At 58.7% G+C, this 27,393-nt stretch overlaps 5 protein-coding genes across 5 annotated transcripts; 2 read left to right on the forward strand and 3 right to left on the reverse strand.

Annotated features, from left to right (window-relative positions):
* Positions 1–2,684: 2,684 nt before the first annotated feature.
* Positions 2,685–3,189, reverse strand: BXZ73DRAFT_2000 (uncharacterized protein; the record flags this gene model as incomplete). Its single annotated transcript, XM_048017592.1, has 2 exons — positions 2,685–2,767; positions 2,823–3,189. Coding segments are annotated over 2 exons (450 nt in total), but the record flags the coding sequence as incomplete, so codon positions are not given.
* Positions 3,190–3,330: 141 nt separating this feature from the next.
* On the reverse strand, positions 3,331–5,251 carry BXZ73DRAFT_80276 (uncharacterized protein; the record flags this gene model as incomplete). The annotated part of the gene is made up of 3 exons (XM_048023246.1): positions 3,331–3,371; positions 3,522–4,047; positions 4,124–5,251. The coding sequence occupies 3 exons, from the start codon at positions 5,249–5,251 to the stop codon at positions 3,331–3,333; spliced, it is 1,695 nt and encodes a 564-aa protein (XP_047874270.1).
* Positions 5,252–7,564: 2,313 nt separating this feature from the next.
* On the forward strand, positions 7,565–7,948 carry BXZ73DRAFT_104868 (uncharacterized protein; the record flags this gene model as incomplete). The annotated part of the gene is made up of 1 exon (XM_048016045.1): positions 7,565–7,948. One exon carries the CDS (start codon positions 7,565–7,567, stop codon positions 7,946–7,948), a length of 384 nt encoding a protein of 127 aa, XP_047874271.1.
* Positions 7,949–14,420: 6,472 nt separating this feature from the next.
* Positions 14,421–20,808, reverse strand: BXZ73DRAFT_52462 (uncharacterized protein; the record flags this gene model as incomplete). Its single annotated transcript, XM_048020816.1, has 20 exons — positions 14,421–14,773; positions 14,844–15,244; positions 15,722–15,972; positions 16,034–16,406; positions 16,460–16,974; positions 17,041–17,136; positions 17,209–17,322; positions 17,380–17,416; positions 17,470–17,539; positions 18,154–18,240; positions 18,357–18,557; positions 18,618–18,739; positions 18,795–19,166; positions 19,223–19,288; positions 19,343–19,410; positions 19,593–19,746; positions 19,802–19,913; positions 20,028–20,067; positions 20,126–20,234; positions 20,297–20,808. Coding segments are annotated over 20 exons (4,053 nt in total), but the record flags the coding sequence as incomplete, so codon positions are not given.
* A 3,781-nt stretch (positions 20,809–24,589) lies between these two features.
* On the forward strand, positions 24,590–26,903 carry BXZ73DRAFT_104872 (Oxysterol-binding protein; the record flags this gene model as incomplete). Its single annotated transcript, XM_048016046.1, has 10 exons — positions 24,590–24,693; positions 24,810–24,857; positions 25,110–25,217; positions 25,349–25,444; positions 25,513–25,595; positions 25,731–25,895; positions 26,030–26,163; positions 26,225–26,338; positions 26,459–26,736; positions 26,822–26,903. 10 exons carry the CDS (start codon positions 24,590–24,592, stop codon positions 26,901–26,903), a joined length of 1,212 nt encoding a protein of 403 aa, XP_047874273.1.
* Between the last annotated feature and the right edge of the window lie 490 nt (positions 26,904–27,393).

Below are 27,393 nucleotides of genomic sequence, written 5' to 3' on the forward strand. Positions count from 1 at the left end.
GAGTGGTAGCGCGCACGTACGCAATGCACACAAGACATAAGTCGAGGTGCGCGTTGGCGGACACGCGGTATGTACCTCAAGCGTGGCAAGCAGCTGCTCAGGTGCGCCTTCGCGCGACGTATGATAGCGGGACGTAGCGTGTACTCGCGCGCGTTTCGCGAGCTGTCTTAGATCACGACTTGGAGGGAGCTGCGGCGCGGCGCGACGGCGAGGCCAGAGGAAGAGGCGGTGGAGGAGAGGGATCTCTCGAATCTCATTGTCCCAGTCACTGTTTCTTTCTTTATCCGGGCCTGCTAATTAACCATACGTGCGTAAGCTCATGCAACGCGCCCGCCGCCTATGCACCCTTTTCCGGATTTTGACGGCATCCCACCCTCGCGCGTCCGGTGGAACCATTATCGTCCTTGACTCCGAGGGGACCCGTGCATGCATCTCGTCTCCCTCATGTTGACCAGTACATCTCCGACACGGACGACTTTCTCGATTTACAATCCTCCCGCTTCTCACAGTCTTACACCTTCTTCCCTGTGTTCGGTCTCGGTCTCTCAAGATCGTGCTGACAGAATGCGAGTGCGACGCTCGTGAACGCATGCTCCGTCCCCTCCTTGTCTCGAAGTCCACCGCTGCTCTGTCCGACCTTCCGCGATGCCCGGAAATCCTGCTCGCTGCGCTTCGGTCAACATCGGACTCGGCTCGTGGATCCAGATCTCCCTGGAATTCCCCGCCGCTGTCCTGCGCCACCGCGCGTCAAGCATCTCCGGTGTGGACGCCGTAGGCCCGCCGCGTCGAGGCGCGCTCCTCCACCCGGTTCGTCAAGGCCGTCCCATCTATCCGCGCGGTGGCGCTCTCTGCATCTCCCCTGGGATTGACGGGCTTCCAAACCAGTCGGGCGCGCACGGCTCTGGAGAGTCCGCCCCTGGAGGCTGATGACCAAGCCTCGAGCGGCGTTGGGGGCATGCGAGTGAGTTCGGAAGCCCTGCACTGCGGCAACTCAGGGAGGATCCGGGAGATCCCGCGCGTAGAGCGGCATTGGTGGGTAGAGGGTAAGGGCGCGGCGGGCAGGCTGGTGGAGATCCGGAGGTGCCAAGATGGCGATCGGGGGGCGCGAACTTGACCCGGACGAGGAGCCACGATAGTAAGCTTTCCCAAGGGATAGCTCGCGGCATGTATGCCAGTGATTCACTCATTAAGCGAGGTAATGTACGGCCGACGATATTTGGCCTTTTCATCATCCGCACAACTCTTTGCCCTCAATGCTCATTTGTCAAACTGCAGACCTTCTTATTGTCCGCGGCGAGCACGCTTCCTGTGGTGGTCTGCCTAGGTGAACACCACAAAGGAGTGCATGGGAGTTGAAATCTCGTTTGCTAGTACGCTGTGACGTCATGGCTCAGGATGGTAACAAGTTATATTTTCGCTCTCTTTTTGAGGCCAAGTTCAGATCAGAACGAAACTGAACTCAGCAGTGTAATTCCGGCGTGTGCAAGAAGAATTAATACATACATCATAGCCCTGCGCGACGATCGCCCCTCACCCTCTGTGAGGATGGTGCCACGCCACGGGCGGGACGTCTACAGGTTCGAAAAAGGCGGGGGCGGCGGGTGTGGCCGGGGAAACCTTCCCCGCCTGGGAATCTCGACCCCGGGGCGGGCTCGAGGAGGTATGAGGGATGGCGACGCGATAAACAAGACGGGAAGCGCACGACACTGATCAAGAGGGCGTCGCTGAGGGTTGGCAGAAAGATGCGAACAGCGCGTCTTCGTTGTAGAAAAAAGAGGCATGTGCGCCGTCGTCAAGTGACGGGGGTGTGCAGGTTCACAAGAACAGAAGGAGTGTGTTGGAGTGAAAGCTCATTGATGGTAAAGAACGCAAAAGATGTGCTCAAGAGTCGATACATAGCAGGGGTCATAAAAGACGTACCACGTCCTATCCGCCACTACCCTTCACCTCCTGCGCCTGCTGCAGCGTCATGCCTCCGCCAATCTCCACCCTCGCTCTCCCACCACCTGCGGCTGTCCAGAGCGGCGACGCAAAGAATCCACGGAAGGCGAGGTGAGAGCATGGATGCTCCGGGAACGTCCAAGCAATGAATGGCGCAGATGTTCCCAGACGAATAGGGGCGGATGAGGAGACGACGTAACTAACCAGGGCAACCAGGCGCACCTAAGTGATCAGGAATCTTCGCTTCTAAATTGCCGGTAAAGCCGTGGAAAAAATGGCTACCTTCGCCTCGCCAACGACGAGAGTCAGATCGGCCTAGGATGGTACGCTGCAATGTGTTGCTTCGATCCTTGAGACTATTTTGGGCCAGCCACATGGAACTGCTGAGCGATGTGCCCGTGCGCAATATGCGGAAGAACAGCCCCATTTCGTCCAGAGGTGGAACATAGACGACGCCGGGGAGAGAGGGAGAAGGAGAGAGAGAGAAAGAGGGACACTGAGGGGGGACAAGCGAAGAGACGAAGGTGGCTGATTCAGATGCTGACGCCCTCTTGTTTCTCGCCACTCGCCTACTCGCCACTTCTGGCCGAGATGGCGCTCTATACCTCTCCTTCTTTCCTTCCTTCCTTCCTCCCTTCGCGCTACCGCATCCTACTGCCAGGCGGCGCAAAACACGACCTTCGGCCAGAACACCGGCTTGACGACCGACTGCGGGCTCCGACTCATCCCTCAGTCCAACACAGGAAGAACTCGGCGCTACCCTCTGTCGCTGCGAGGTGGAGGACGATGATCTCGTGGCGGACGAGGTGGTAGCCGGGGATGAGGCCTGAGGTCGTCGTGGAACGTGATTCTGAAGAAGTTGCCGTTCAATGCGAATGCACGCGAGTCGGGATGGGTGCGAGACGAGGAGCAGAACGCACTGATGTCCGCCTGCACCAAAGTCTTTCCGTCGCTCTTCTTCCCGACCTGGTCGATCTTGAACCCCTGCGCGTTCGTCGGGTCCAACCTGTTGCATGTGCCGTCCCCGCACGACGCCATGCGAATCATCAAAGGACCGGTGTTGTGAGGCCACTGCACGCACGACGCCTCAAACCCGTGCAGCCGCACTAGGGCTAAGGGCACGTACCTTCTGGCCGCTATGCTTCCAGACTTCGCGGGGGCAACTAATGCCTCTGCCGACTGCGCGCGCGCGCGCTGAGACCCACAAAAGAGGTCCGGGTTGGATGCGCCCTTCAAGACGGGGCTGACGGTTCAGAAGCTGCGCGCAGAGGTGGAGATAGAAACACGTTTAATTGTTTGGAGCCTCTTACCATCGATCCCGGCCCAGCTCACGAAGTCATGGACCGCGATGAAAGGAAGTGTGGCAGCGAGCGAGGCGGTGAATGCGGGTTACGGAACGTGTGCAGATACTTCGCTCCACTGAGCGTCGGCTACATGCATATACATAAGTAGCACCAAGGATCTCTACGGCGCCGCACGTGCGCGCTACCGTTCATAACGGCACTTGGCCGAGAAGAAACCTACAAAACCCAGGCCTGATTAACATCCAGGAGAACAGCTCTCGCGCGAGGAACGCTCACCGTCGATGCTCTTGTTAAAATCCGCTCGTCGGACGATCTCACGTCCCCGCTCGCCGTCCTCCCGCCAGATCTCCACCGGCGTCCGCGTCGCGCCCTCGCCCTCGATCCACCACCACCGCTCGTCGCGCGGGACCTCCTTCCGGAGCTCGTTGAGGCGCCGCAGCGCCGGGCGGACGCACACGCTCGTCGGCCCCCACAGCCGCTCGACGTCGTCCTCCCACGCGAGCTCCGCCGCGAGCTCTGGGGGAAAGTCCCGCGTGCCCATCCTCTCCCCGCGTTCGCGCGCGTTGTCGAAGCCGGTCGTCTCGGGGCGGCAGGAGTGGAGCGCGAGGAGGCGGAGCGACGGGACCGCGCGCGCGAGCGCCGGCGGGAGCGCAAGCAGCGCGTCGACGCGGCGGACCTCGGCCTCGCGCAGGCCGTCGACTGCGGCCATACTTGCCGCTGTGCGCCACGCTTGGAACGCGGGCGGGAAGTCCAGGGTGAGGTGGACGAGCGACGAGGACTGCAGCGCGGCGAGGAGCGGGTCCTGTGTGGGCGCGCGACGAGGACTCGGACGTCAGCAGCGCCGGGTGGACGTGGACTCGTGGAGCGAGCGGACGCACCAGGTAGTCGTGCACGTTGGCGGGGCTGGCGTGCCCTTTGACGGTGACTTCCAGGGAGCGGAGCTGGCGCGCCGCGTCGACCAAGGGCCTCCATGTGCGCTCCGGTTCAGTTAGAGCAGGCTCGGGTGTGAGCAGGTGGAGAGCGAAGGGCTGGACCGCTTCCAGAAGCGGGGGGAGGTCGTGGAATTCTGAGCTGGATAATGACCGTCCCAAGCCTCCCACCACCAGTGAGTGGACGTGTCCCATGCGTCGCAAGGTGTCTTCTGCGATTTTGACGTGGGATAACTTGAGCTCCTTTAGCACGACGGGTCGCCGGTCGTCCGCGGCTATGGAAAATGTCACGGGACGATCATCCTCGCAATACAGAAAAAGTGAAAGTGTGACCAGATTCGGGCACAGTGGCACGATGCTCTCGAGCACCTGTGGCTCGCACAAGAGGGAGAGGTGGCGGACCGAGGGAAGGCTGAGGCGACTCGATTTGGGCGGTCTGCAGGTGTTGGGTAGCACTGCGAGCACGTTGTCGATATCGATCGACAGAGTCTGTATGTTCGGCATGGAGGCGAGGAAAGATACAAGGGCAGTGAGATCAACATCGTCCTTCGGCAGGCCCCAATAGTATTCGCCGAAGTTGAGTGTTAAGGAGGATAGCTTCGAGGATGAGAACATGGCCGGCAGGGCGGGAATCGTCCTGGGGTCAATGCACGACAGGCAAGCCTTCTCGAGGAGGTGCAACGCGCCCAACGCCGGAATGAAATCATCGAGGTGGTGCTCGAGGAGGCAGAGGTCGATGGTGCGCAGGTTGGGGGCTTGGAAAAGGATTGCACATAGAGAAGGTATATCGTCCAGTGCAAACTCTCCCAGGACGAGGTGCCGGAGATGTCGGACACGGGGAATCTGAGAAACCGGCTCAGGCGCGCGCATGTAGGCCCAAAATGCGTCGGCTTCAGAGGATCCGTCGTTTTCATTGCTCTCGCGGGTCCACTCCACGCTGGCGAATACGCGGTAGATGGCGAATCGATAGGCCCGTTTGGATGTGGAGGCGACTGCAAGTGCCTCTCTGCCGCTCAGCAGGGAGAAGATTTCGAAAAGGACGTCGTCATTGAGAGAGAGGAGGGAGATGAGAGCCATATGCTTCGTGGTGTTTGTTGGACATATGATGAGGGGAGCAGGAACGATACCGACAGCACCAGATAGGGCCAGACTAAATACTGAGTAGCAAAGAACAAAGACTATAGACCTGATGGTAAAGTCGATAGAACGCGTATTATGAACCATTACAGATGCGATACAAAGGACAATGAAAGGCTATAAAGATAAGATAAGATAAGATAAACGAAAAAGGGAAGCGATACTAGAAGCGTCATATCACAACAGTATTGACGACTGGGACGAGACGCGGACTTGCGCGGTGTCTGTGAGCTGCCTGGACCTCTCTCGGAGGACTGGAAATATTGGATGGGTGTCAGTTACACAAGTCACGGGTTGTGTAACAGGGCTCGCGGCGCGCTATCTAATCCGACCATAGATTAGCGCGTGACCAAATTCGCGAGCAACTGGTCTGGCGTGGTGTCTATGTTTCTTCCTCTAGAGCTCCCATCTCATGGCCTGGACATCCTCCGTCATCGCCCTCCCTCCCCCCTCATCTTCACCATGCACGCCTGGCCAAAAATCGGCCATCTAGTTCAAGCTTTTCCCGGGTGAATTCAAGCTTGAGTCGCTGGATAGGGGCACACCAACTGGTTCAGGTGCGTCGTTATCCTTCGACTCCTCGCTTTATCTTGTCCTCATGACAGAACGATCCGGGAGTCCCTTTCGCAAGATTTCATTGGAGCTCTCCACAATCACCAATATTTCTGTTTCCGAAACAAAGTCTTTACCGCACCTCTAGCGCAACTTCCCGACCACCTCGGTAACCGGATCGCTCTCCGTGAGGCCCGCGACACCTACAAGTACCGCGTCGCCTTCCTTCAGGTCATCCTCGTCGCCTGGTGCGTACCCTTCCCCACACTTCGCATCCTCGTCCTCTTGTCGTGCACCCTCGTGCCCGCCTGTTGCGACACCGACAGGCTCCGGATCCGTGCCGGGGGTTCGGACGATCGGTGCTTTCCGGGCCACTTCAAAGACTCCCCGGACAACTACGAACACGGATGAGTAGACGAGTCGTGTAGACGGCGGAAGCACTCGCAGACGTTTGAGGCAGGAGAGGCAGATGGCGGCGCGGGAGAACGGCGATCGTGTGGCCGGCGGTGCGGGTGGATCGAGCGCGACCAGGTATGACCGTGCTCGCTCCCTGGAGGGACGAGGTCTGAGGAGGGGCACACGAGCTGGACGAGAGCGCGGGTTTCGATTTGGCTGCGAGTCTGAATGGTGAGTGCTTTCTCGCTGCCTTTCTGCGCGAACTTTGTGGGCCGACCCAGCACTTTCATAGGGTCTTATGCAACAAGCGTCGCAACGCCATGTAGTAGACTATAGCAATGACATCCCCGTCCGCTACGCATATACTGCCATGTATGTCAGGCGCCCAATGCCAATAGCATGCAAAGCACAAGGAGCGGTGGACGAACGGGCATTTTCTACTTTTCGGCGAATGCACAGTGAGGCGGGCTCGCCAGCGCAGTGGGGCGATGCAGAGCTGAAACGACGTATCGGTACGTACCTTGGCACTCTCCGTGGTTATATGCACCCTCAATCCGCGTTTATGATAGAGCACCGAGCGCAGCTACGCGCTTTTTCACTTCGGCTGCTTCAGACTCCCTGTTACGGGATAGACGGGGATCACGTTCCGATGCCTGCATAGTGAGGGCGGTAGAAGATGCTTCGTGGGTTGGTTGCGGAGTCGCGGGTGAAGGAGATACGTCTACGTCTCACCCCGGTGTTTCCTCCGAAGTCTTGCTTTCACCCAAGATACTCTGCTTGGCTTGGCTGAGTCATTCTGATTCACAAGCGTCCGTTCAAGATGGGCATCACGCCGTACACGACTCAAGATCGTGCCAATGAAATACGCAGACAGGGGGTATCCCGAGGTTTGTTCGTGCCTCCCTACCACTACCATCTGTTGTTGATGTCTTATCTAGCACGAAATTCCATTACTTCCTCCTCGAGGCCTCCGACGCCGAAGCCGACCAGGCGCCGTCGACCGCACCTCGCTCAGGTTGGCAGGCAGACGCCCGCGCGGGAAAGCGGCCGAGTGTGAACTCTTCCCACCCCCGGCATCGGTTTCGCCCGCGAGTTGCCCCCACATTCGCCTCGGATACGGCTCCTCTCCCCATTCCAATTCCCCGGCACGAACCCGTCGTGTCGCTATAGGTACCGCGTGAGCTCCTGGTGCTCCTGCGCACGTACGAGGAAACGTCATGGGCATGTGCAGCACGCGCTTCTCGGGCCTTTTCTTCGGGCCATCCAGTCCGTTGCGCCCAAAGATTCCGACGCGAAATCCGTCCCATGACACACGGACGTCGAGGAGGGACAGAAGGTCCTGCAGTTGTTGGCGGATTTGCGCGCCACGACATCGCAGCTGTGCTCGCCGACATCAATGCCGTCTCCCCACACTCAAGCGTCCTTCTCTCCGACACATCTCTTTTCTACCTCCCGAAGGCTCTCTTCTGCATCTTACCGTCCATCCCCTCACTCCACCTCCACCCCATCATCCAGTCTAGCCACGACCCCTACAGCATCGGCGAGGCCTTCGCGGCTGATAGGTCGCGCTTTGCAGAAGCGGGCCGCCTCACCCTCCTCAAACTGCCCCCTGCTGAGCTCGCGCGGACGACCCCTGCGCTCCGCGTCCTCGCGCGCTCCACGTGCAAGCTTAATCCCATGACCTCCTAGACGGCTGGGAGTAGGGAGCACGCGGGATCGTGATGGTAGCTGACCGAGGCAGGCGCGGAATGCTATCCCCTGTAGCGCGAAGAGAGGGCGCGCGAGCGAACATCGACTCGTGTGCTTCGACCGGACGACGACGCCGGAAAGTGAGAACCCCCGTCACTGCATCCGCGAGTCACGTGAACTAACGCGGACGTTCGAAGGGCTCTTCTCCGAGCAGTTTCGCTGTGTTCTGGGGTGGGCTCTGCTCTGTCTGTCACGCGTCAGTTACACTCGATGCACGGACTTGGACGGTAACGAACAGCGCATGCTCAGGATCGACTCGGGTCACCCCTTCCAGGTGTCTAAAAACGTTATAAGGTATTGCAAACAACCTGATACTACTGTCTGTCCGCGCAATCGAATGTCGGAATCGAACAGCGATGTCCATGACCGAAACGGTCCGTCCCAGCACCCTCCCCTCAACCCCTCCTCTCCTCTCCTCGCGCTCCTGCGTCCGACCTCACAGCACGTCCGGTGATATCCGATGGGAGTGTTCAGAAGGCGGTGGTTGGAGCGACGACGCTGCTGCTGAAGACGCTGGTCGCGAAGGTGCTGGAGGCGAAGGACGAGGAGCCGACGAATGTCCCCGAAGTGGACTCCGCGACGGACGATACGGCCACGGAGGAGGGAAAGGCGAAGGACGACGAGACCTCAGCGCTCGACGAGGGGGACGCGAAGGACGACGAAATCCCGACACTCGACGAGGGGAATGAGAAGGATGATGAGACCTCCGCGCTCGATGAGGGGAAGGTGAAGGACGACGAGACGTCGGCACTGGACGAGGCGAAGGACGATGAGACCTCAGCACTTGACGAGGGGAATGCGAAAGACGACGAAATCCCGACACTCGACGAGGGGAACGCGGTGAAGGTGCTTGCGAACGCCGAAGAGTGGCCGTGGCCGTGGCCGTACACCGGTGCGCACGAAACGATGGTGCCCGTGGGTTGGCTGCCGGAAAGCGTCACCGAAGAACCGACGAAGGTCGACGTGACGGCGCCGGTCGAGGACACAGAAAGGCTGCTCCCGATGATGGTCGTGCTCCCGATGACGATCGTGGTCGGCTCAGCGGTACCGGAGACGGTGACGGTAGTCGCCACCGCGGTGCTGGACGCGACGCTTCCGGAGACGGTGACTATGCCGGAAGACGCGGCACTACCGGAGGCGGTGACGATGCCGGAAGTCGCAGCGCTCCCCGAAGCGGTGACAATGCCCGAGGTCGCGGCACTACCGGAGGCGGTGACGATGCCGGAAGTCGCAGCGCTCCCCGAAGCGGTGACAATGCCCGAGGTCGCGGCACTACCGGAGACGGTGACAATACCGGAAGTTGCGGCGCTCCCCGAAACAGTGCCGAAGGTGGACATGGTCGCGATTGCAGAGCTTCCATATACCGGGGCCAAAGTCGACGCGAGCCGCCGCTTCTCGACGACGGCAGCATCCCCTGCGGATATTCCAATCAGCGTCATCCCAGGCCGATAGAATCAAAGGACGCCAAACCTACCTCCAAGGACAAAGAGGGCAGCAAGAACAAAAGACGAGATGCGCATCATGTTTGTCGTGGCGACGAAGGAAAAGTGCGGCGCAAATGTGGTGGGGTGAGAGAAGTGTGGAAGGAGGGGAGGAGAAAAGGATGTCTTCAGTCACCGCAAGCACATGAGCTTTATAATCTTCTGCGGCGGGCACGGGACGGCGCGGCACCCACGCGCTCTACGCTCCGCTGCGATTGCCGCGGACGCCGTGAGATCACCTAAACATATGCTGCGCCGGACTTCGCTGCAAAATTCCGTGATGAGGAACAACGAGGATGTTCAAGGAAGTAAGTATAACCGCACCGGAAGAAATAGCAGTAACTTGGCATGTCACCGAGACTCTGCGATGTTTCAGACAGCGGTGAAGCGGAAGGAAGCGTAGCCGTAAGGGAGCTGACAGATTGCAACGTTGGAAATCGGTGTTATCAAGTCTGGTTGAGGGAGAACCGGCTGCGCAGCTGGCTGCAGTAACGATGATCAACACAGCCACCACTTTTCACACGCCGGGCGTTGTGCCAGCGTGATGCTCGACGCGCCAACCTCCGCTTCTGCTCCGCCCACGATTCAATATTCATTGCTCCCACTCGCATCACTCACGTCGGGCATCAAGGCCGCCTCTGCGCAGTCACAAAGCGCGTCTCCTGTCAAGTTACAACGCTGCGCAGCATACACACATGCTCGGAGTCTCTCTTGGCGGCGGGCTCGCCGACGTCGTATTGGAAAGAAATACTATACTTAGACTGCCATCGATTTTCGGTCCCACTCGGAGGTAAGGGAGTTTCGCTGCGCGGACGCATTGAATCGACCTGGCTGACCGATGAGGAGCATTCGGTAGGGTCCCCGAAAGTTGAAGCAATTCGTCTGATGGTCTCAGCCACTGCCAGGACTGCGCAGATCGCACAGCGTTTGTCTTTCTAGACCACAGCTCATGTTGTGCCTGTGATCTAACCCTATCTCTCTCACACTATCCTAGGTCGAATCCATAAATGACAAATCGCGCTTTTGATGAACCTCGTTGCAGCACGCCAGTCTGAACTGCGGTCTACGGTCACGTCAGCCATATCGGCCTTGTTTGAAGCCCTCTGGATCCCTCCTCGGCGACGTCATTGGCTGCCGCCTGCGAAATATCTTTTTCGATCACACATGCGTGAGTGGGTGCATGCATACAGTCCAATACTCGGTGTTTTTCCGTCTATTCATTGCTTCTCTCACAGCTCGGACATGGCTGAAGGGACGACATTAGCCCGCCGTGCCGTGGTGCCGATTCAGAATTCATGGGTGATGTATGGACGAGGCGGGTTTATGTCCACAAGGTTGCGGTCTCAGGAATGCTGTACCGCGATGTGGGAACCCGCAGTTCACTCAGCTGACACTTTCGCGGTCGAGAAGAGACGTCGCAGCGCGTGGTCTGGATGCATGACGAAGTTCGATCATCATCGATCGAAGAGGGGCCAGTGCAGGGCCACGGGCCGCACTCCAGGATACATGGGCAGTTCATGAGGTGAGCGCGTGGTGACGTGGCGCATGGTGTGGGCGTGTTTGCTCACATAGTTGTCCAGCCACGACCCTGGTCTCCACTGCAGCCCCCGTGTTAGCACCCCTCTGTGCGACGGAAGGTGAGCGATCTGTTCCTTTGTCCGACAGCAATGGCCGTTGAGATTGATAATCGATTTTCTGGATACCTCGCGATCATCGACGGACGGACACTGTGTCATATTCTCAACCGCACGTTCTCGGCAACCTTCAACGTTAACTGTGTAGAAAAATTCGAGGATACTTCGTAGAATGAGTGCGGGTAAGCCGCGTACGGGTGCCGATGTTTCCGTCGGTGGGTTATGTAGTACGAGCTGTGGGGTCGACTTCGGGGATACGTTGTGAGTCTTTTTGCTTTCACGTCTTCTGCGCAATGTTCTGGCCACCGCGCTTTGTCCGTGCCGTCGAGTGGCTCAGTCACCCCGATCTGGAAACCGTCCCAAGCGAGCACCATCCCTCCCATTTTCACCTGTCTCTAATCTTACTCGTCTCATTCTCTCCAACCTCCATGCCTCTTGTTTGGACGTCATTTCACGTACGAATGGGCGTGTTGGGGATGATGCATGCTTCAGTTGCTTCACGGGAGGGCATTGACTCCTCACGGGGTCTTTGCTCGCGTTTTCAAGTCATTACTGTACTTCATTCGTTCGGATCCAGATTGATCAGCGCCGCAGGACAAAACGGAGTCCGTGGCGGGGGCAGCGGATGTTAGCGCCCATCGTGCGTCCCCTTCTCCCTTGACTGGCTGCCTGGCTCGCCTGTTCTGGCCACCCTGAGGCGGTGTGCACGCTTTTTTCTGGGATCCGGTGCTTCACGATCCAACTTTTGGTATGTCGAAGTGCGTGCGCACTCGTCTCTGCGAGACCGTCTGCCTCGTTGAGGTCGCGCGGCTGTGGCCACGGTCGCGCACCTCGACGGTGTAGACAGTAGCGTAGCCCTGGAAGTGACGGTGGACAAGGAAAGTGAGGCGAGGGTGTGTTTAGCGAGGGAAGAGTGCCACCCAGGCGCACTCTGCTCTTTGCTTTGATGTGGCCGCGATCCTGAAAAAGAAAGTGTCCCCGTCTAGCGCGGCGAGCGAGCGAAGCGGCGTCGCGCTCGCCCGGTTCGTGCCTCTGGTCCGTAGTTTCGCTTTTCTCGCGCGTGGAATGTGGTATTTCAGTCCGCACTTCTCGATGGCATGGCCACCATCGCTCCTCCAAGGTCGAGAGCTCTCAGCGTTTCATCCGTATCCTATCCACCGCCCCTAACGCCCGTAAACCTGTAAGAAATGGGAAGAAACGCGTCCATCAATAACCCTCGCATGGAACCGTGGTTTTAATCGGGCTTAACTCATATTACCTGGCTCTTACTATCGCACACAGCTTTGCTTTCCCGTACTGCAATTATACGAATATTGAAAAGCAAAACGTGACCGAGCACCTTGTAGCAAAGCAGTAGGTCTCTTCCATTTTACGTTCTTCACAATGATTCCAGGCGCTTCATGCAGGACCACAGGCAAGCCCCATTATTGCGCCTTCTCCGTTCCCGCCACGTGACAATGCCCTGAGCGGTTCAAGCTCGGGAAGAGCCTCAGCATCCACAAGCACGACGAATACAGCTCGCTCGTGGTCCCCGTCTCCGAGAAGAAACGACGTCTAGAGGCGGAGGCCCGTGCTCTTTCTCTTTCTTCGTGGCGGGAATCAAGACAAAAGAGGACCCGGACCCCGAACGTTTCCTCCGCGACCTCGCGCTCCCGCAAGCTTCGTAGTACCCCGCGCGCGCGCGGCGCCGTACGCCCGCTCACTGAAAGCGGAGGAGCGCGAGCCGAGCCTGTGGACGGCTCCGAGCGCGCGCGCGGTGGGTCCGCCCTCTGCGCTGGGCCTCGGGCATCCCGGCATCTTCGGCCCTGCCATCGCTCGCGTGAAGATGGAGGAGGTCTCAGCGCGCAGAAGGCAAATATATCTGGATTCTGATTCTTCCCCCGCGAACTCTGAGAGCACCGTCGCGTTCCGGTCGTCCGGCGGTGAGGGTCAGAAGGCACATACCCTGGTTCAACTGCACGGCTTTAAGGCGCTAATTCACACACGTGCAGTGCAACACAAATTCCGTCATGACTTACATGGCGTCGTGCGGGGACGGCACATGAGACAAGTTGAACTCGACGGACGCGCAGCGGAGAAAGATCGACCAGGTCGGGAAGAAGAGAAACGGAAAGATTGGGTGCAGGCGGATACTATCGAGTCAGTGACTCGTTGCGTCCTGCTCCTCGTCTCGCACTCATCCCGACCCCCGAGCTTATAGAAGGCGCGGGCTTCGATCCAGCAACGAATCTGCATGGTGATTTCTCTCGTTAGTTCTCGCTCGAATACCCTGTACCAATTCTTGACGTTCGCAGCGTTCTTCTAGATAAGTGTAGCTATGCTGTGCAGCGGAAAGTGGTCTCGTAGCTCAGTCTGATGAGTTGGCTACCTATTACGCACAGCCGAGCTTGGCTATGAATGCAAATCACGTCTTCGGACTCGGCCTATTCATATCGTTACATTTCAAGCAGATGTTTGTGTCAATACGTTCGGGGTATCCGGCCTCCATCACTCGCTCGCTTGCGCTTCAGCCGTCTCCGTGGTGGAATCATCCTCAGCGACCGACATGGGATGAACAAGGTCGTCGGGAACAGCTGGGGTATGCGCAGTGGCCACAGGGGGTAACTGCTCGACGGGCGTAGCGTGCGCAATGACGACTGCATGGACTTCAGAGGTCCCTGAATCCGGCGCTTCTGCATCGCTGGGAAGTGTGATAGGGGACGGGACATGATCCGGATTCGATGGAGGCACGTCCGTGTCAGCACTCGGGCTGTGCTGTGCTTCGGGTGGGGGCGGGGGATGGTATACTTTCGGTGTCAACCATGCCGCGGGGAAGGGAGTAGCCCGGCTGTGAGCTCCTGGAGGGGACAGAACGTTCTCCAGCAGAAAGAGAAGCTCGCTCTCAGAAGTGAAGATAATCTCCTGAATGTTCCAATGGGTGGTGACGTTGTACTTCTCGAGATATTTCGCCTCCTTGATCTGTACAATTTGGTCCCAGGACGACTTGGTCGGCTCAGGGTTGGTCCTTCTGATCCACCGTTGGACGGAATTCCAGTCTCTCACGTCGAACCTGCGGTAGTCATGAGTAGCGTGCCGGCAGCTTTGATTCCGTTTGAAGTGTGGACGTACCAGAAGTCCTTCCGCGCGAAGGAACCATGCCATTCACCTTTTAGTAATCTCACAATATCGTCAGATCGATCCCTCGGACTTGGAATTGGCAACACTATTGACACGCCCAGCCGCATGAGGACCATAATCACTCGAAGCAATGGCGACTTACAGAAATACAACGCTGTTCCCCTGCAAAGCGTGGCACAGTTAGCGAGAGGAAGTGAGAAGTTGCAAATGATCCATCACCAAGACTGACATTTGTCGAACACTTCGTGTTATATATTCCGCTTCGACGACCTCCGATGCGCCCCGTATCCGTGTCAAGAGTCGTGGTATGAGCGCGACGAGTTTGGTGACGGTCTTTTTTTCGTGCTCCACCTTCCGTGATGGGCGATCCCAGAGCTCTGCGAGGTTTACGATCCAGTCTCGCCGAAGCTCGAGGTTATGAAGCGCCGATGGCTTCCAGTGATACCTGCTTGCGATGACGATCGCAGAGGCCAAACCCTCCGCGAGGCGCCCAATGACGATGGCACGGAAAGAGGAGTCGATTAGAGTGGTTTCTTCCGCCATAAAACTGCGAGAACCGCATCAGTGTCCAGGCCGGGAGCAGACGGTGCATCCGGCGGCGACCAAGTAGTACAAACCTCAAGTACAACAGCGCACCAGGGACGTATTTCCATTCATCGGCCGCCCAATGGTTGCAATAGAGGAAATTTTCAAAGACCTCGCTGTCCCAAGACATGCTCCCATTCACCGCATGTGCGAGCGGAGAGTGGTGATCGTGGGCTATCGTGTCGAGAATGTAGCTGAGATGTACCGCCACCGGAACGGAATTCAGACGAGCGCGATTTGGAAACTTTTCGTTGCTTGACGAGTCGACGGGCACGAATAGTATCTGCGCGATCCAGTCCCTCAGTGTTGTCAGCGCAGCAGCGAAAGAAGGGGCCATGCTGATGTCAAACATGGACGGGTCCCCAAGGTCGAAGAAGGGCACTTGAAGGCTGTCCCAAAGACAACGCATCCAATAAATGCTTGAGTAACATGCGTAAGAGGCAGTGAGGTCTCAGCACAGCGCATAAACGCACCGTTCGCACCAAACGACGCCATCTACATCACGGATGGCCGTGTCGTAGGCGCAGATGTGTCTGAGATAGAGCTCGATTCTGCGATGCAATCCCTGTTGATCAAGAGGATGTGGTACGTCATGATGCTCCCACTCGCATCGTTGGAAGTCGTGCTGTTTGCAGGAGCCCGACAGAGAAAACCGTACGCAAGGACCGAGAAGGACGATCTGTTTGTATGCCTCATTGACCACCGACATCTTGCCGCACAGACGCATCTTGGTTGTAGCCCCCATGAGCCGGGTGAGCGAAGGTGTTGAAAGGACTTTGTCTGCGCCGTCGCTTTGCCGGATATCTGCCGAAAATGTGCCCGCGTACTTCCAGAGGTAGGCATCTGTAGGAAGGGTGTGCGTGCCGAGACTAGGAGTGTTCTGCAAAATGCCGTACGGAATCTTCCAGAGACGGGTGTCGCTAAAGGCGCGGAGGAGACCGATGTATGTCATGAACGTGTTGTGGAACTCGAGCTTGTCGACTACGACGCTGAGATCGACGTCGTCTGGTGTGTTGTCAAGCAGATAAACGTATGCATAGTCGAGGGCGAGAAGGGAGAGACCGAGGCGACGTGAGGCATGGAAAGATGTTCCATGGGCGATCAAGCTGCTGTAGTCCCTGTTGCAGATGGCCAAGTAGACCGAGAGCTGGATACAAAGTTGTATGATAATGAGCGCTCTAAACTGCACCGACTCGAGTTGCACACACCTGTTCGCGGAGTTCGCTCGGAGGAGCATGACCATTCAGTCGCAGTCTTGCCTCCGCAAGATCGTAGTATTGTGATAATCGTCCGCTTCTTGCGATGACATTCAGCCCGAGACCGAGCGTGACTGAGCTCGCGAGGAATTGAAGCAGGATGGTCGTCCCCGTCTGGACATGTTCTGCGCCGTTCTCGTCTCCAGAGGCGCGGAAGCACAGCTGTATTGCGCGCAACGGATTCTTGAGGGCCTCATTCCATATACGTGCGGCTTGCGAGTACTCTTTATGCTCTTCGTAGTAGGTTGCCAGGGGTGCATTCAGCTTGTGACGCTGCATAAAGTCGATAGCGTCCTGTGCAGACGAGAACATCTTCATGGCTCGTCTACTGTGTGTGAGTATGGTGATACTCTCCGTCAGAGCACCTGTCAAGCTCACCCGTCGTGGTAACTTTCGAATAGCTGCAGACATACAGCCTCGAAGATTGCTTGGGGGACTTCATCAGCACCATAGGCAAGTATGAGTTCGTGCACGTCATCGATGAGACCGGCCTTGTAGTATCCCTTGCACGCCTCTCCGATATCACCTGCTTTGAGGTAGTGGTCGGCGCTCTTCTTCGAGTCTCCACCTCTCTCGAAGCACTGGGCGGCCAGTACAAACAGACGCGGCGATTTTTCGAACCCATCGCCGCCAGCATGCGCGCTGAAGGCGTTGGCCACGTCTAGCCACTCGTTGATCGTGGACGCTTTCTGGTGTAATTGGTGCGTGCGTGCGAGGTCGCGTTCGCGTGTGCGCGAGGCGCGTTCGAAGCACATCTCCGCGAGGCTGTATTTCTGCTGTTCCATCATCTGGTGACCGCGTTTAGCCCAGCCGTCGGACATGTCGGCGGGGGTGGAGACGTTCAGAGTCAGTGATGGTAAAGCGACGGCTGGGTCGTGAACTTTGATGTGGTCCTCCCGCGCTAGAAGTTCCTACAGTATACTGATCAGTACACAGGGAGCGCAACGGATCTGGGTCACCCAGCCACTCACCAAGAGCGCAATCGAGTGCAGTGGCCCGTCTACAATCCAGAGACGGGACCGGGCCCTCGTGATCGCGACATAGAGACATTTCATCTGTCTCACGAATCAGAAACGTGGCCGATATCGTAGTTGGCAGCAACATCGCAACGTTACCTCGTGGCAGACTAGAGGGCTGATATATGGCTGGATATCGTTCTCGGGGCTGCCGCATGTTCGACATGCCGCCCGCCAGCCTTTCTGGGAAAAGTTGTTGGAGGAGCAGAAGTTATACAGAACGACCTGTGTCGGTTCAAGCTGAACTGAAATGTTCACCAACACAAGATCAGAGGGGCTCACATCGTCAAACTCTTGTCCTTTGCTGTTATACACGGTGCTTTGGAAGTGCTGATCAATAACCAAAGCGCGCTAGCTCTGAAGCACGCTTACATGACGAGACCGTCCACTATCCCATGACTTTTGAGTTCCTCCATGTCGTTCTCATCGCGCACAATCACACCTGGATGGCGATAATACTCCATCAGTTTCTGTGCTGCCAGTTCAAAACCTATCCGACGCGGCGACGCGACTCACATTGGTCGGGACCAAGCTTGAGTGGTCTGGAAATCGTCAATGCAAAACTTAGGAGAAGGAGATTGAAATTTGAGTATAACCACTGACTGAGAAACGGTGAAGTTAGCGTCGAACGTGGATTGTTGCACATATAACGGTCTAGGGCCGTTTCTATATGCTACTTCTTTTCCCGGGGAGTCGACGGATCCCGGCCAGAACAAGTTGATGATCCGAATGACGACTTGAGAACAATTAGTAATTCCGGAATGCGAACGATAGTTGATGGCCAGTTGAAACTTCTTCGGTTGTATGTGCTCTGAGTTCTGGCGATCCTTCTGGAGTGAAAGATGAGCGACAGATACGTGGATAGCGAGAAGACGAAATGCACCTCGATGTCAAACAGCATAGATTGAAGCTCAGTGAACTTGAACGTGCTCCCGACTACAATGGTCTGTGCGGTGTCCCCAGCCCAAAACAGCCCGTTTGGATTCCCGCATAAAAGGCGAAGTACCATGCGAGACGTGAGCATTTGAGAAGAAATTTTGCACCAATGTTGCTCACGGTACAGGTCGATGATGAGGCAGTCTTGAGCCTCGTCAACGTATCTAAGTACGATCAGTCTCGTCTTTGTGACCCTAACCGAGAGACCTTACAGGAAATCCATGGTAACTCTTCCAAGGAGGTTACTCGATTCTATCGACTCAATCAATCGATGGGTTCTAATCGCATTCAGTCAATCACAACCCATACAGCGGGCTTAAGACACGAGTACCTGTCCGCTTCGTCGAGCTCGTGATCCTTCCGCTTTCGAGATTCGTACTTGGTGAACAGGTCGTAGATCTTCTCGCGCTGCGACGCGAAGGTAGGATACCTTCGGGGGCTCAGAGTGTTGAAGTCTGTGTACATTTCTCGTGTCAGATACGGTCGTCGGGGATTGAGCGTTCCTTCGGAGCCCTTGATGACGCCTGTTGAATGCACGCGCGTCAGCGCCGTGTTGAATATACATGGTTGACGCGAACTCTTACCGATTATCTCGCTGAATACGGAGAGGGGATCAAGGCCCCTGGTGAGATCTTTGGGGAATCTCTTCCAATATACGCTCGCGAATCTTTGCCCCGTGACAAGAGAAGTCAATCGGACGTCCTGTCTGTGAGATTGTCAGCACCAGAACTCGTTCAAACGATTAACGCGTTAAGACCTACCCAGCCGCCAACATATCTCTCTGTAGCATGGAGTAACACTCGTCGAGCGTGATAACGAGAGGAAAATAGGAGTCTTGAACTTCACTCCAACGCCGCGGAAGGCGCCGAGGGCGAACGACGCGAGGGATATCGCCGACGCCGTCACCGGAGGATCTCTCTGGGGCCATGTCAACCGCCATGTCAACCGCTTCGTTCTGACTCAGGTCCCCGATGCGGAAGACCTCCGACAGGCTGCTGATGTTCTTCCACACCTGTTCGGCAAGGCTTTCCGACCGCGTCACGAAGAGCTGTCGAGGACGACGGGAGATGCCCAGAGAAGGGTGCCACGATCTGTCGATCGTGACGATTCGGTATGTGATGCACAGGGTTTTCCTGACACGGTACCGGTTGTGAGTAGGGTGCTGTTATTCCTGGTGAACAAATCTTACCCTGTGCCCGCGCGCCCGATCACGTAGCAAGAGGACGAGTGCAGGATTATCTCCTCTTCCGGTAGCCTGAGAGTGAAGAGGAAGTCACAAGACGGTTACACGTGCAATCGTTTCACCCACGAAGGTTTCATGATCGGTAGAACGTCTTGGTCTGCGAGAAGAGCTAGAAAGAACCAAGACATCAACGACTTCTCATCACGTCTTGAGTCGAGAAGCGCACAACAGACCATGGAATAAGGCCTGTGAGTTGCGCCGCGTTAAGCGAGCGCATATGGCGTGCCAGTGAACGGGTCGGGCGCACCTTTGACAACGTTGTCAGTCTGAACATGGACGACATGTCTTCCTCCTGAAAAGTATGTAACTCTCAGACAGGAGCCGGCTTCTGAGGTTCAACGCGTCCTACATCCATATCGAAGTCCGGGACGAATCGTCTGTTGACCTCGGCGTGCTCTTGGGCAGGGAACGACAGAGGGAGGACTGTGTGATCCCCCTGCCCGGATCGGGGTTCGCTTCGGGCCCGACACCTGCGTTGATCGACCGCATGAGCATCCACGTGAAGTTGAGACGGCGAACACGAACCTGTTGCGGTATACACCCCCCAGGTTTCCAAGAGTGCGACTGAGCAAGTTCCAGTACGCTTCTCCGAGGCGATTGAGTTCGGCGTGGTTGTATATGCCGAAAACACGAATGCCTAACGACAAACAGTAAGCACCCGCTATAACGAGAAACGCGCCGAGCGAACTTTGTTCTGTGAACTGCCCGTGTGAATTAGAGGAGTTTTCTGTCGGCAGGTACGTCTGTGCACTTACTGCCTCGCCGTGTCCCTCTTGGCAGTCGACTTGATACTGATCCATTCTGTCTTCAACGACCCCGTCAAAATACCGCCCGCAATCAAGCACGCACCACGATCCGATTGTCTCCGTCCACGCGAGCCTTGTAGATGGGCACGCCGGACTCCACGTTTGAGATGGGCGCGTGGTTTTTAAGCGAAAAGTTTCCCTTGGAGAGGGCGCTGGGTTCATGCCGCGTCAGACGCAGGGACGTGCGCACCGTACGGTTAAGCGCCAAACTTACCTCAATCGTGCAACGACTTTCTCGAACAAGCCTCGTTCTCTCCGTCTCAGGTTGCGCATATCCGACAGGGCGTTGTCGGTGAGGTTCACTCTCCACGCCCCAAAGTAGACAGGGACGTCGAAGGAGAGCGGCGAGAAGGAGGACTGCGACAACGAGTGCACGGCGGCGTCCTCGTGACGTCCGCGCTCGAGCGTTGGCGATGGGGGAGCTGAAGCGGAGGGGAGATCTTCTGGGGCCGCGTCCTGTCCTTCTCCGGGCCGTGTCGCCTCGCTGGACACGTCTTGTGCATCCGAGGCGAGCTGGTCTAAGCGTGCGGCAGCGCCTGGGCTGCGCAGCGCCCGCAAAAGGTTCTCCTCGACTGTGAGCATACGGGCACCGTGGTTCGGGCGGGAGCGTCGCTCACTGTCGCGTTGGCGGTGCAAGATCGATCTCGCTAACACGGGGAGGTCGGATTCGTTCAAGGGAACATCCACCCCGAGGTCCGTAAACGGTCGTGCACGGATATTCCTTTGGAAGCTGCCGCGACGGGTCTGGAAGCACCACGTTAGCGACGCGTCCACGATCGCCAAAAAAGGCGTCTCGACTCACCGTCGACCCTGTCACCCTCTCGATTTCCTTGAGGGCTGCCGTAGAGAGTATGACGATCGTGTCACAGTCGTCGGGTTGCAGATGCTCCTTGAACGCGCCGGATATGGAGAACGACAGCCGTTGGATGATCGCATGCGCCGCACTTCCGAGAAAGTCTGAGGTGGACGCGAAACAGGACTGGAGCGCGTCGTGGATGGCTGCAAAGTTGCGCTCTGGGGTGTCTGTCAAAACGTGAGTGGGGCGACGGGGCCGACTCGCATCAGATTGATGCTCACTTGCGAGTGATCTCTCCAGAGCGAAAGGCACATCGCTGCTCAAAATCCGAGCAACGAATTCGCGGACTGCGGGACCAGGGTCGTCCGCGGAGTACCGTGTAGGGTTCATATGGTAAATTACAGCTGTCTGGGTACCGCAGTGAGGAGCAATTCGTGAGACGACTGGGTGGAGGACGGTGTTGACGTTGGTGCAAGACGGGACTCACGTCGGCCAACGAAGTGTAGCTGCGGTAGGTGGCGTGACCGCGGTCGTCAGTGTGGAAGAAGGTTTGTTTTGACAACATATCCACTGGCTTCTTTTTCCACACTGCCCGGAGCGCCTGCCGTGGTCACGGCTCGTTCAGAATTGAGTGAATAGTCTGCTCGACATACTCATCAAGCTGACGACGACTGGGCGAATTACAATCCTGTTTCATTTCCGTCTTAAGCGAAATGTCGCGGACAGACAGACGACGGGCACCTATATCTGCTTGTAGCAGTGAGTAAATACTGCGGTCATGGTCAACGTGAGTCGAAAAATGACTCACCGGATGTGCCACCCACGCCCGAATTGGCAGTTGTTGCTACTTTATGCATCCAAGGCTCCGTGAACGGCACTGACATAAGTTAGTGGCAGGCAGCGCAACCAGCAGCAAGACGCCCGTCACGGTGGGCTCAACGCAGACACGCTCCCACGCGTCTCACGTGCGGCGACCGCGCGATCTCGCCGTTCCTGCAGCTGTTCAGGCCCAAACTTTTTTCACCGTTACCAGCGGTCGCTCTCCGTCTCTTCCTCGTCTCTCCACACTCTGCTTCACCTCTCCACTTTATCTCTGTAGCCATGACCGTCGACGCGGTCGCGCCCTCGGACACGGCGCCAGCCGCGAAGAAGTCGAAAAAGAGCCGCGAGGAGAAGCGCGCGAAGCGCGAGGCCGCAGACGGTGGTGTGTATGTCCAGACGCTGTCCGCCGTCTACCCGGTGCTCACTCTGCGCGCGTAGGTGAGATGGAGAAGGAGAAGAAGAAGAAGAAGTCCAAGAAGTCGGATGCGGAGGCGGGGGAGGTGGAGGACGCGATGGTGGTCGACCCTCCAGGTGTGTACGCTCTGTCATGGGGCGCGGTTTGCGCTCATATAAGCTCGCAGTCGAGCCCGCGGAGAAGGAGAAGAAGGATAAGAAGAAGCGCAAGCGGGAGGACGGGGATGGTGTCCCCGAGGGCGAGGCTGGGCTCTCGAAGAAGGAGAAGAAAAAACGCAAGAAGGAGCAGGCGCAAGCACAGGAGTCCGTCGAGGCCCCCGCCGCCGAGGAGGTCAAGGAGGACTCCGCGCCGGTGAAGGAGAAGAAACAGAAGAAGGACAAGAAAGACAAGAAGGACAAGAAGGACAAGGACGCTCTTCCTCCTGTCGCCTCCACCTCGGCGTCGGCGTCGGCCACTCCACCCTCTCCCGCAGATGTGGACGCATTCTTGCAAAAGAACGAGATCACGCTCAACGTCCCGGCCGGGCACCCACCCGTTCAGCCCGTCATTTCCTTCGACCAGCTCGACGTCCCCGCCGAGCTTCAATCCGCCTTCGACGGCTTCAAGGAGCCCACGCCCATCCAAGCGTGCTCATGGCCACCCGCGCTCGAGGGACGTGACGTCGTCGGCATCGCGGAGACTGGCAGGTGCGTCTTGTCTCCCTCTGCGTCCTTGGCGAGTGCACGATCAAGCGCATACACCTAGTGGGAAAACCCTTGCGTTCGGCCTGCCCGCACTCGCGCGCCTCGTCGCGTCCCCCCTACCCGCGTCCGATAAGAAGTCGAAGGGCAAGAGCAAGGGCCCCGCGACGACCGTATCGGTGCTCATCGTCGCACCCACGCGCGAGCTCGCGATCCAGACGCACGAGACGTTGGAGAAGCTCGGTGCACCGCTGGGGATCGCGAGCGTCGCCGTGTTTGGTGGGGTTGACAAGGCACCGCAGATCAAGATGCTCAAGAACGCGCAGGGCGGCGGGCTGACGACGCGGATCGTGGTGGGGACTCCCGGGCGGATACTGGACTTGGCGAACGAGGGCGCGTGTGATCTGAGCAGGTGAGTGTTTTCTGTCCCTTTGTGCGCGTATGGACGTTGAAGATCGCGATGCGCAGGGTCTCGTACCTCGTCCTCGACGAGGCGGATCGGATGCTGGACAGGGGGTTCGAGAACGACATCCGCAAGATCATCGGGTTGACGATGCAGGGTGCTGAGCGACAGACGCTGATGTGTGAGTGATCGCCGATAGCGGACCCATTTCTCGAGCTCACGGTCATGCGTCCGCAGTCAGCGCGACATGGCCGGATTCGGTGCGCAGGCTTGCTGCGACATTCCAGCGCGACCCAGTCCGGGTCACGGTCGGCAGCGAGGACCTGACTGCGAATAGCAGGGTCGAGCAGGTGGTGGAGGTGTTTGACGACACGAGGGAGAAGGAGTACGTGCTTTCTCTTCCGTCCGCTGCGCGCCGCAGGCTGAACCGCGCCCCCAGTTCACGGCTGCTCAACCACCTGCGGACGCTAATGCCGAAGAAGGCGAAGGGGTCTGCGGAGGAGTCGCGCGTGCTCGTGTTCGCGCTGTACAAGAAGGAGGCGGAGCGCGTGGAGGGCATGCTGCGGAGCAAGGGCTTCTCCGTAGGCGGGCTGCACGGGGACCTGTCGCAGTCGGCGCGGATGGAGGCGCTGCAGCGGTTCAAGACGGGAGAGACGCGGCTGCTGGTCGCGACGGACGTGGCGGCGCGGGGGCTCGACATCCCGGACGTGGGCGCAGTGGTGAACTACACGTTCCCGCTGACGATCGAGGACTACATCCACCGGATCGGGCGGACGGGTGCGTTGGCTTATGTTGATTCGTCATACCCGATGCTGACTTGTGCGCACAGGGCGTGGTGGGAAGAGCGGGAAGTCGATTACGTTTTTCACGGGCGAAAAGCACGAGCGGGCGCTGGCGGGGGAGCTTGCGCGGGTGCTGCGGGAGAGCGGGTTCGAGGCGGACGGGCTGCAGAAGTTCCCGATGACGATCAAGAAGAAGACGCACAGCGCGTACGGCGCCTTTTTCCGCGACGACATCACCGTCCCCGCAAAGCCGACCAAGATTGTTTTCTGAGTCGCCGTACTTGTACACTTGTTTGTCGATATATAGAGATTAGATGCGGATCGCTTCACGCGCAGTGCGTCACCGGCAAAGCGCGCGGTGGCTGTGGCCTCAACCGTCCGCTGCCGACAGACCGCGACGCCTGCGCCTTCTCCATCCACCACCTGCCACTCCAGGCCACCACCCCGCACCTCTTCCCGTCCCCAGCGCCGTCGCCGGGCACCGCGCTCGCCTACGTGCATTGCCACACGCAGCAGCGCCCGCATATAGTGACCCACACGCCGGTCGCTGCCTGATCCACGCCCCCACCTGCCCTTGCCCGGACCCCGCGCCGTCGACGACCAGACACCATGATGGGCCTCTTCAGCTCGGCGTCCAAGATGTACAAGCCTCGAGGCTCCTCTGAGGAGGACAAGATCCCGGACGACACCGAGCCCGATGATACTTCCATCCTGTGCGTGCCTCTCCTCTTCCTCTCCCTCCTCCTCCTCTTCCTCCTGCCCTCCCGATGGTCTCACTCCGCCGTCACTACTGCCCCACTGACATACCGCCCGACGACGTCCAAATCAGTGATGAGAACGAGGGCTCTATCATCGCATCGCTCATCTCCCAGCTCCGGTGAGTCCCTCCCTCCCGCCCGCCACCACCCCAATCGGTCCGCACTCCGCCCCCAGCTGGTCCGGTCGCCCCCACCCCGTCTCCACGCGGGATGCTGTCGGCCCACAGTGCCAGTGGTCCCATCCGCCCGTGCAATGTGCCGAGCACTGTCTGAGAGCAGCGTCTCCGTGCCCCGGGGCGGGATATCGCACTCGATGTCTCATGTATGCGCGCCCGCCGGCTCCGTGGCTGACTCTGCCTCATCATCCACAGAGTGGGCATGGACCTGCAGAAGGTCACGTTCCCGACATTCGTCCTCGAGCCCCGGAGTATGCTCGAGCGCATCACCGACTTCATGTCCCACCCCGATCTCCTCTTCGGGTGAGTGCTCGCTCTGCTCCAGTCCGCTCCCAACGCACCCGCTCACCGCACCCTGCGCGTCTTTACGCTTACTGCTTCTGGATCATATCGCCCGTGTCATCGACGCCACCGGTCCCCGGTGCCGCCCACAGCGCCGAGAACTGCGACGACCCCGAAGAACGCTTCATCCGCGTCCTGCAGTACTACCTCGCCGGGTGGCATATCAAGCCCAAGGGCGTGAAGAAGCCGTACGTCCCCCACGTGCCCTGCCCTTGTCCGTCGGTGGCGCTCACCGCCCACGCCCACCCGCCCACAGATACAACCCCGTCCTCGGCGAGTTCTTCCGCTGTCGATACGACTACCCCGACGGCTCGCGCGGGTTCTACATCGCAGAGCAAGGTGCGTTTCCCTCGCCCCCCGCACGCACACACGCACCCCCTCCTCGCGTCCTGCCAAATCGCGCGATCGTCGTCTTCTCCCCGTGCCTCAGAGAACACCGCGCTGACGCACGTTTCCGGGGCTGCGCGCCGCCAGTGTCCCACCACCCGCCCATCTCCGCCTTCTACTACGTCTCGCCCGCGAACAAGGTCGCCGTCATCGGCGAGCTCCGGCCAAAGTCCAAGTTCCTCGGCAACTCGGTCTCGACGGTCATGGAGGGCGAGAATCGCGTGTACCTCCTCGGCCGCCCGGAGGACAAGGGTGCGTTCGCGTCGTATTTTTTCGTGTGCCGGGCGCCGAGCGCGTGTCCGCGCTGCACGGACACGACGCGCGTTCGCGTTGTGGCCCCTGCGGCAGATCTGAGCGCCGAGCTGACGTGTGGCCCTGGTGCGCAGAGTACGTCATCTCGATGCCGAACATGTACGCGCGCGGGATCCTGTGGGGCAAGATGTTCCTCGAGCTCGGCGACTCGTGCACGGCGAAGAACGAGCAGACGGGCCACTTGGCCGAGATCCAGTTCAAGACGAAGGTAGGTCGACCCCCTTCCCTCTTGACACCGTATGCGCGGGGCTGATGGACGCGGGGCCTAGGGGTACTTTGGTGGGACGTACAACGCGATCGCGGGCCGCATACGCCGCGGGAGCAACGACGTCGGCGAGGTCTCTGGGAAGTGGAGCGCGGTGATGGAGTACAACCGGACGAAGGTGCGTCTCCGTTCTCCTTGGTGTCTCTGCGTCATCGCTCTCGCTCTCGCTCCCCCGCGTTCCTCCCCCACCCCCAACCTGCCACGCACGGCCGCTGACGCACGCCGCCGCCCCCTCCAGGGCGACAGGCGCGTCCTCTTCGACGCCCTCAAGGACGGCCAGAACGTCGCGCCGAAGTGGGTCGCGCCCGAGGACGAGCAGGAGGCGAACGAGTCGCGCCGGCTCTGGACGCGGCTCACGCGCGCGATCGTCGCGAAGGACATGGACGCGGCGACGGAGGCCAAGTCCGCGGTCGAGGACGCGCAGCGCGAGGCGCGGCGCACGATGGAGGAGCGCGGCGAGACGCACGTCCCCCGCTTCTTCCACCTCAAGGACGGCCGCTGGCTCCCGAAGATCTCGTGAGTCGTCCCCCTCCCGTTTGAGCAGAGCGATGGCGTCTGTGAGACGGGGACGTACATGCTGACGCGCGCGCCCAACCTCCAGGCTGCCGAACGACCCTCAAGAGGCCGTCGCCGCCGTCGAGCACTTCATCTGGCTCACGCTCCCGCCGTCGTACGCCCCGTGAGACCGTGCCCGTCCCTCGTCCCTCTTGCTCTCCTCCCCCCCCGCCCTACGCCCGTCCTCCCTCCCTCCCCTCTTGCTTCCCCCCGTGCTTGTGCGACGACCGACGACGAGAGATGCGATGTACAACATATACAACATACAGGCCTTGCCCTCCCCCTTAGCAACTATAGCTATCCAGGATACAATATACCGCGCCAGCCCGAGACGCAGCCGCGGCTTGGCCACGATGACGAGTACAAGCGGGGGAGCACGCTGCGCAGACGCAGACGCAGGTGCAGACACGCACGCCGAGGGGGTCCTGAATTAATGCAATATATTTCCAGAGTGTAAGAGCGGATGTACAGCGGGATGCGTGTGCGCGGGCGCCCCGCGCGGTGCTGGCAGACACCGCGCGCGGGCTTGCTCGTGCGGGACGTCGGGGGGCTGCGGGTGTTATGTGCGGGCGGGTACGGTACGGTACGGTGTGGGGTGGTATATGGCGGAGATGGGCC

Source organism: Epithele typhae, assembly GCF_022376455.1.
Source record: "Epithele typhae strain CBS 203.58 chromosome Unknown BXZ73scaffold_57, whole genome shotgun sequence".
Lineage (NCBI taxonomy): Eukaryota > Fungi > Basidiomycota > Agaricomycetes > Polyporales > Epitheliaceae > Epithele > Epithele typhae.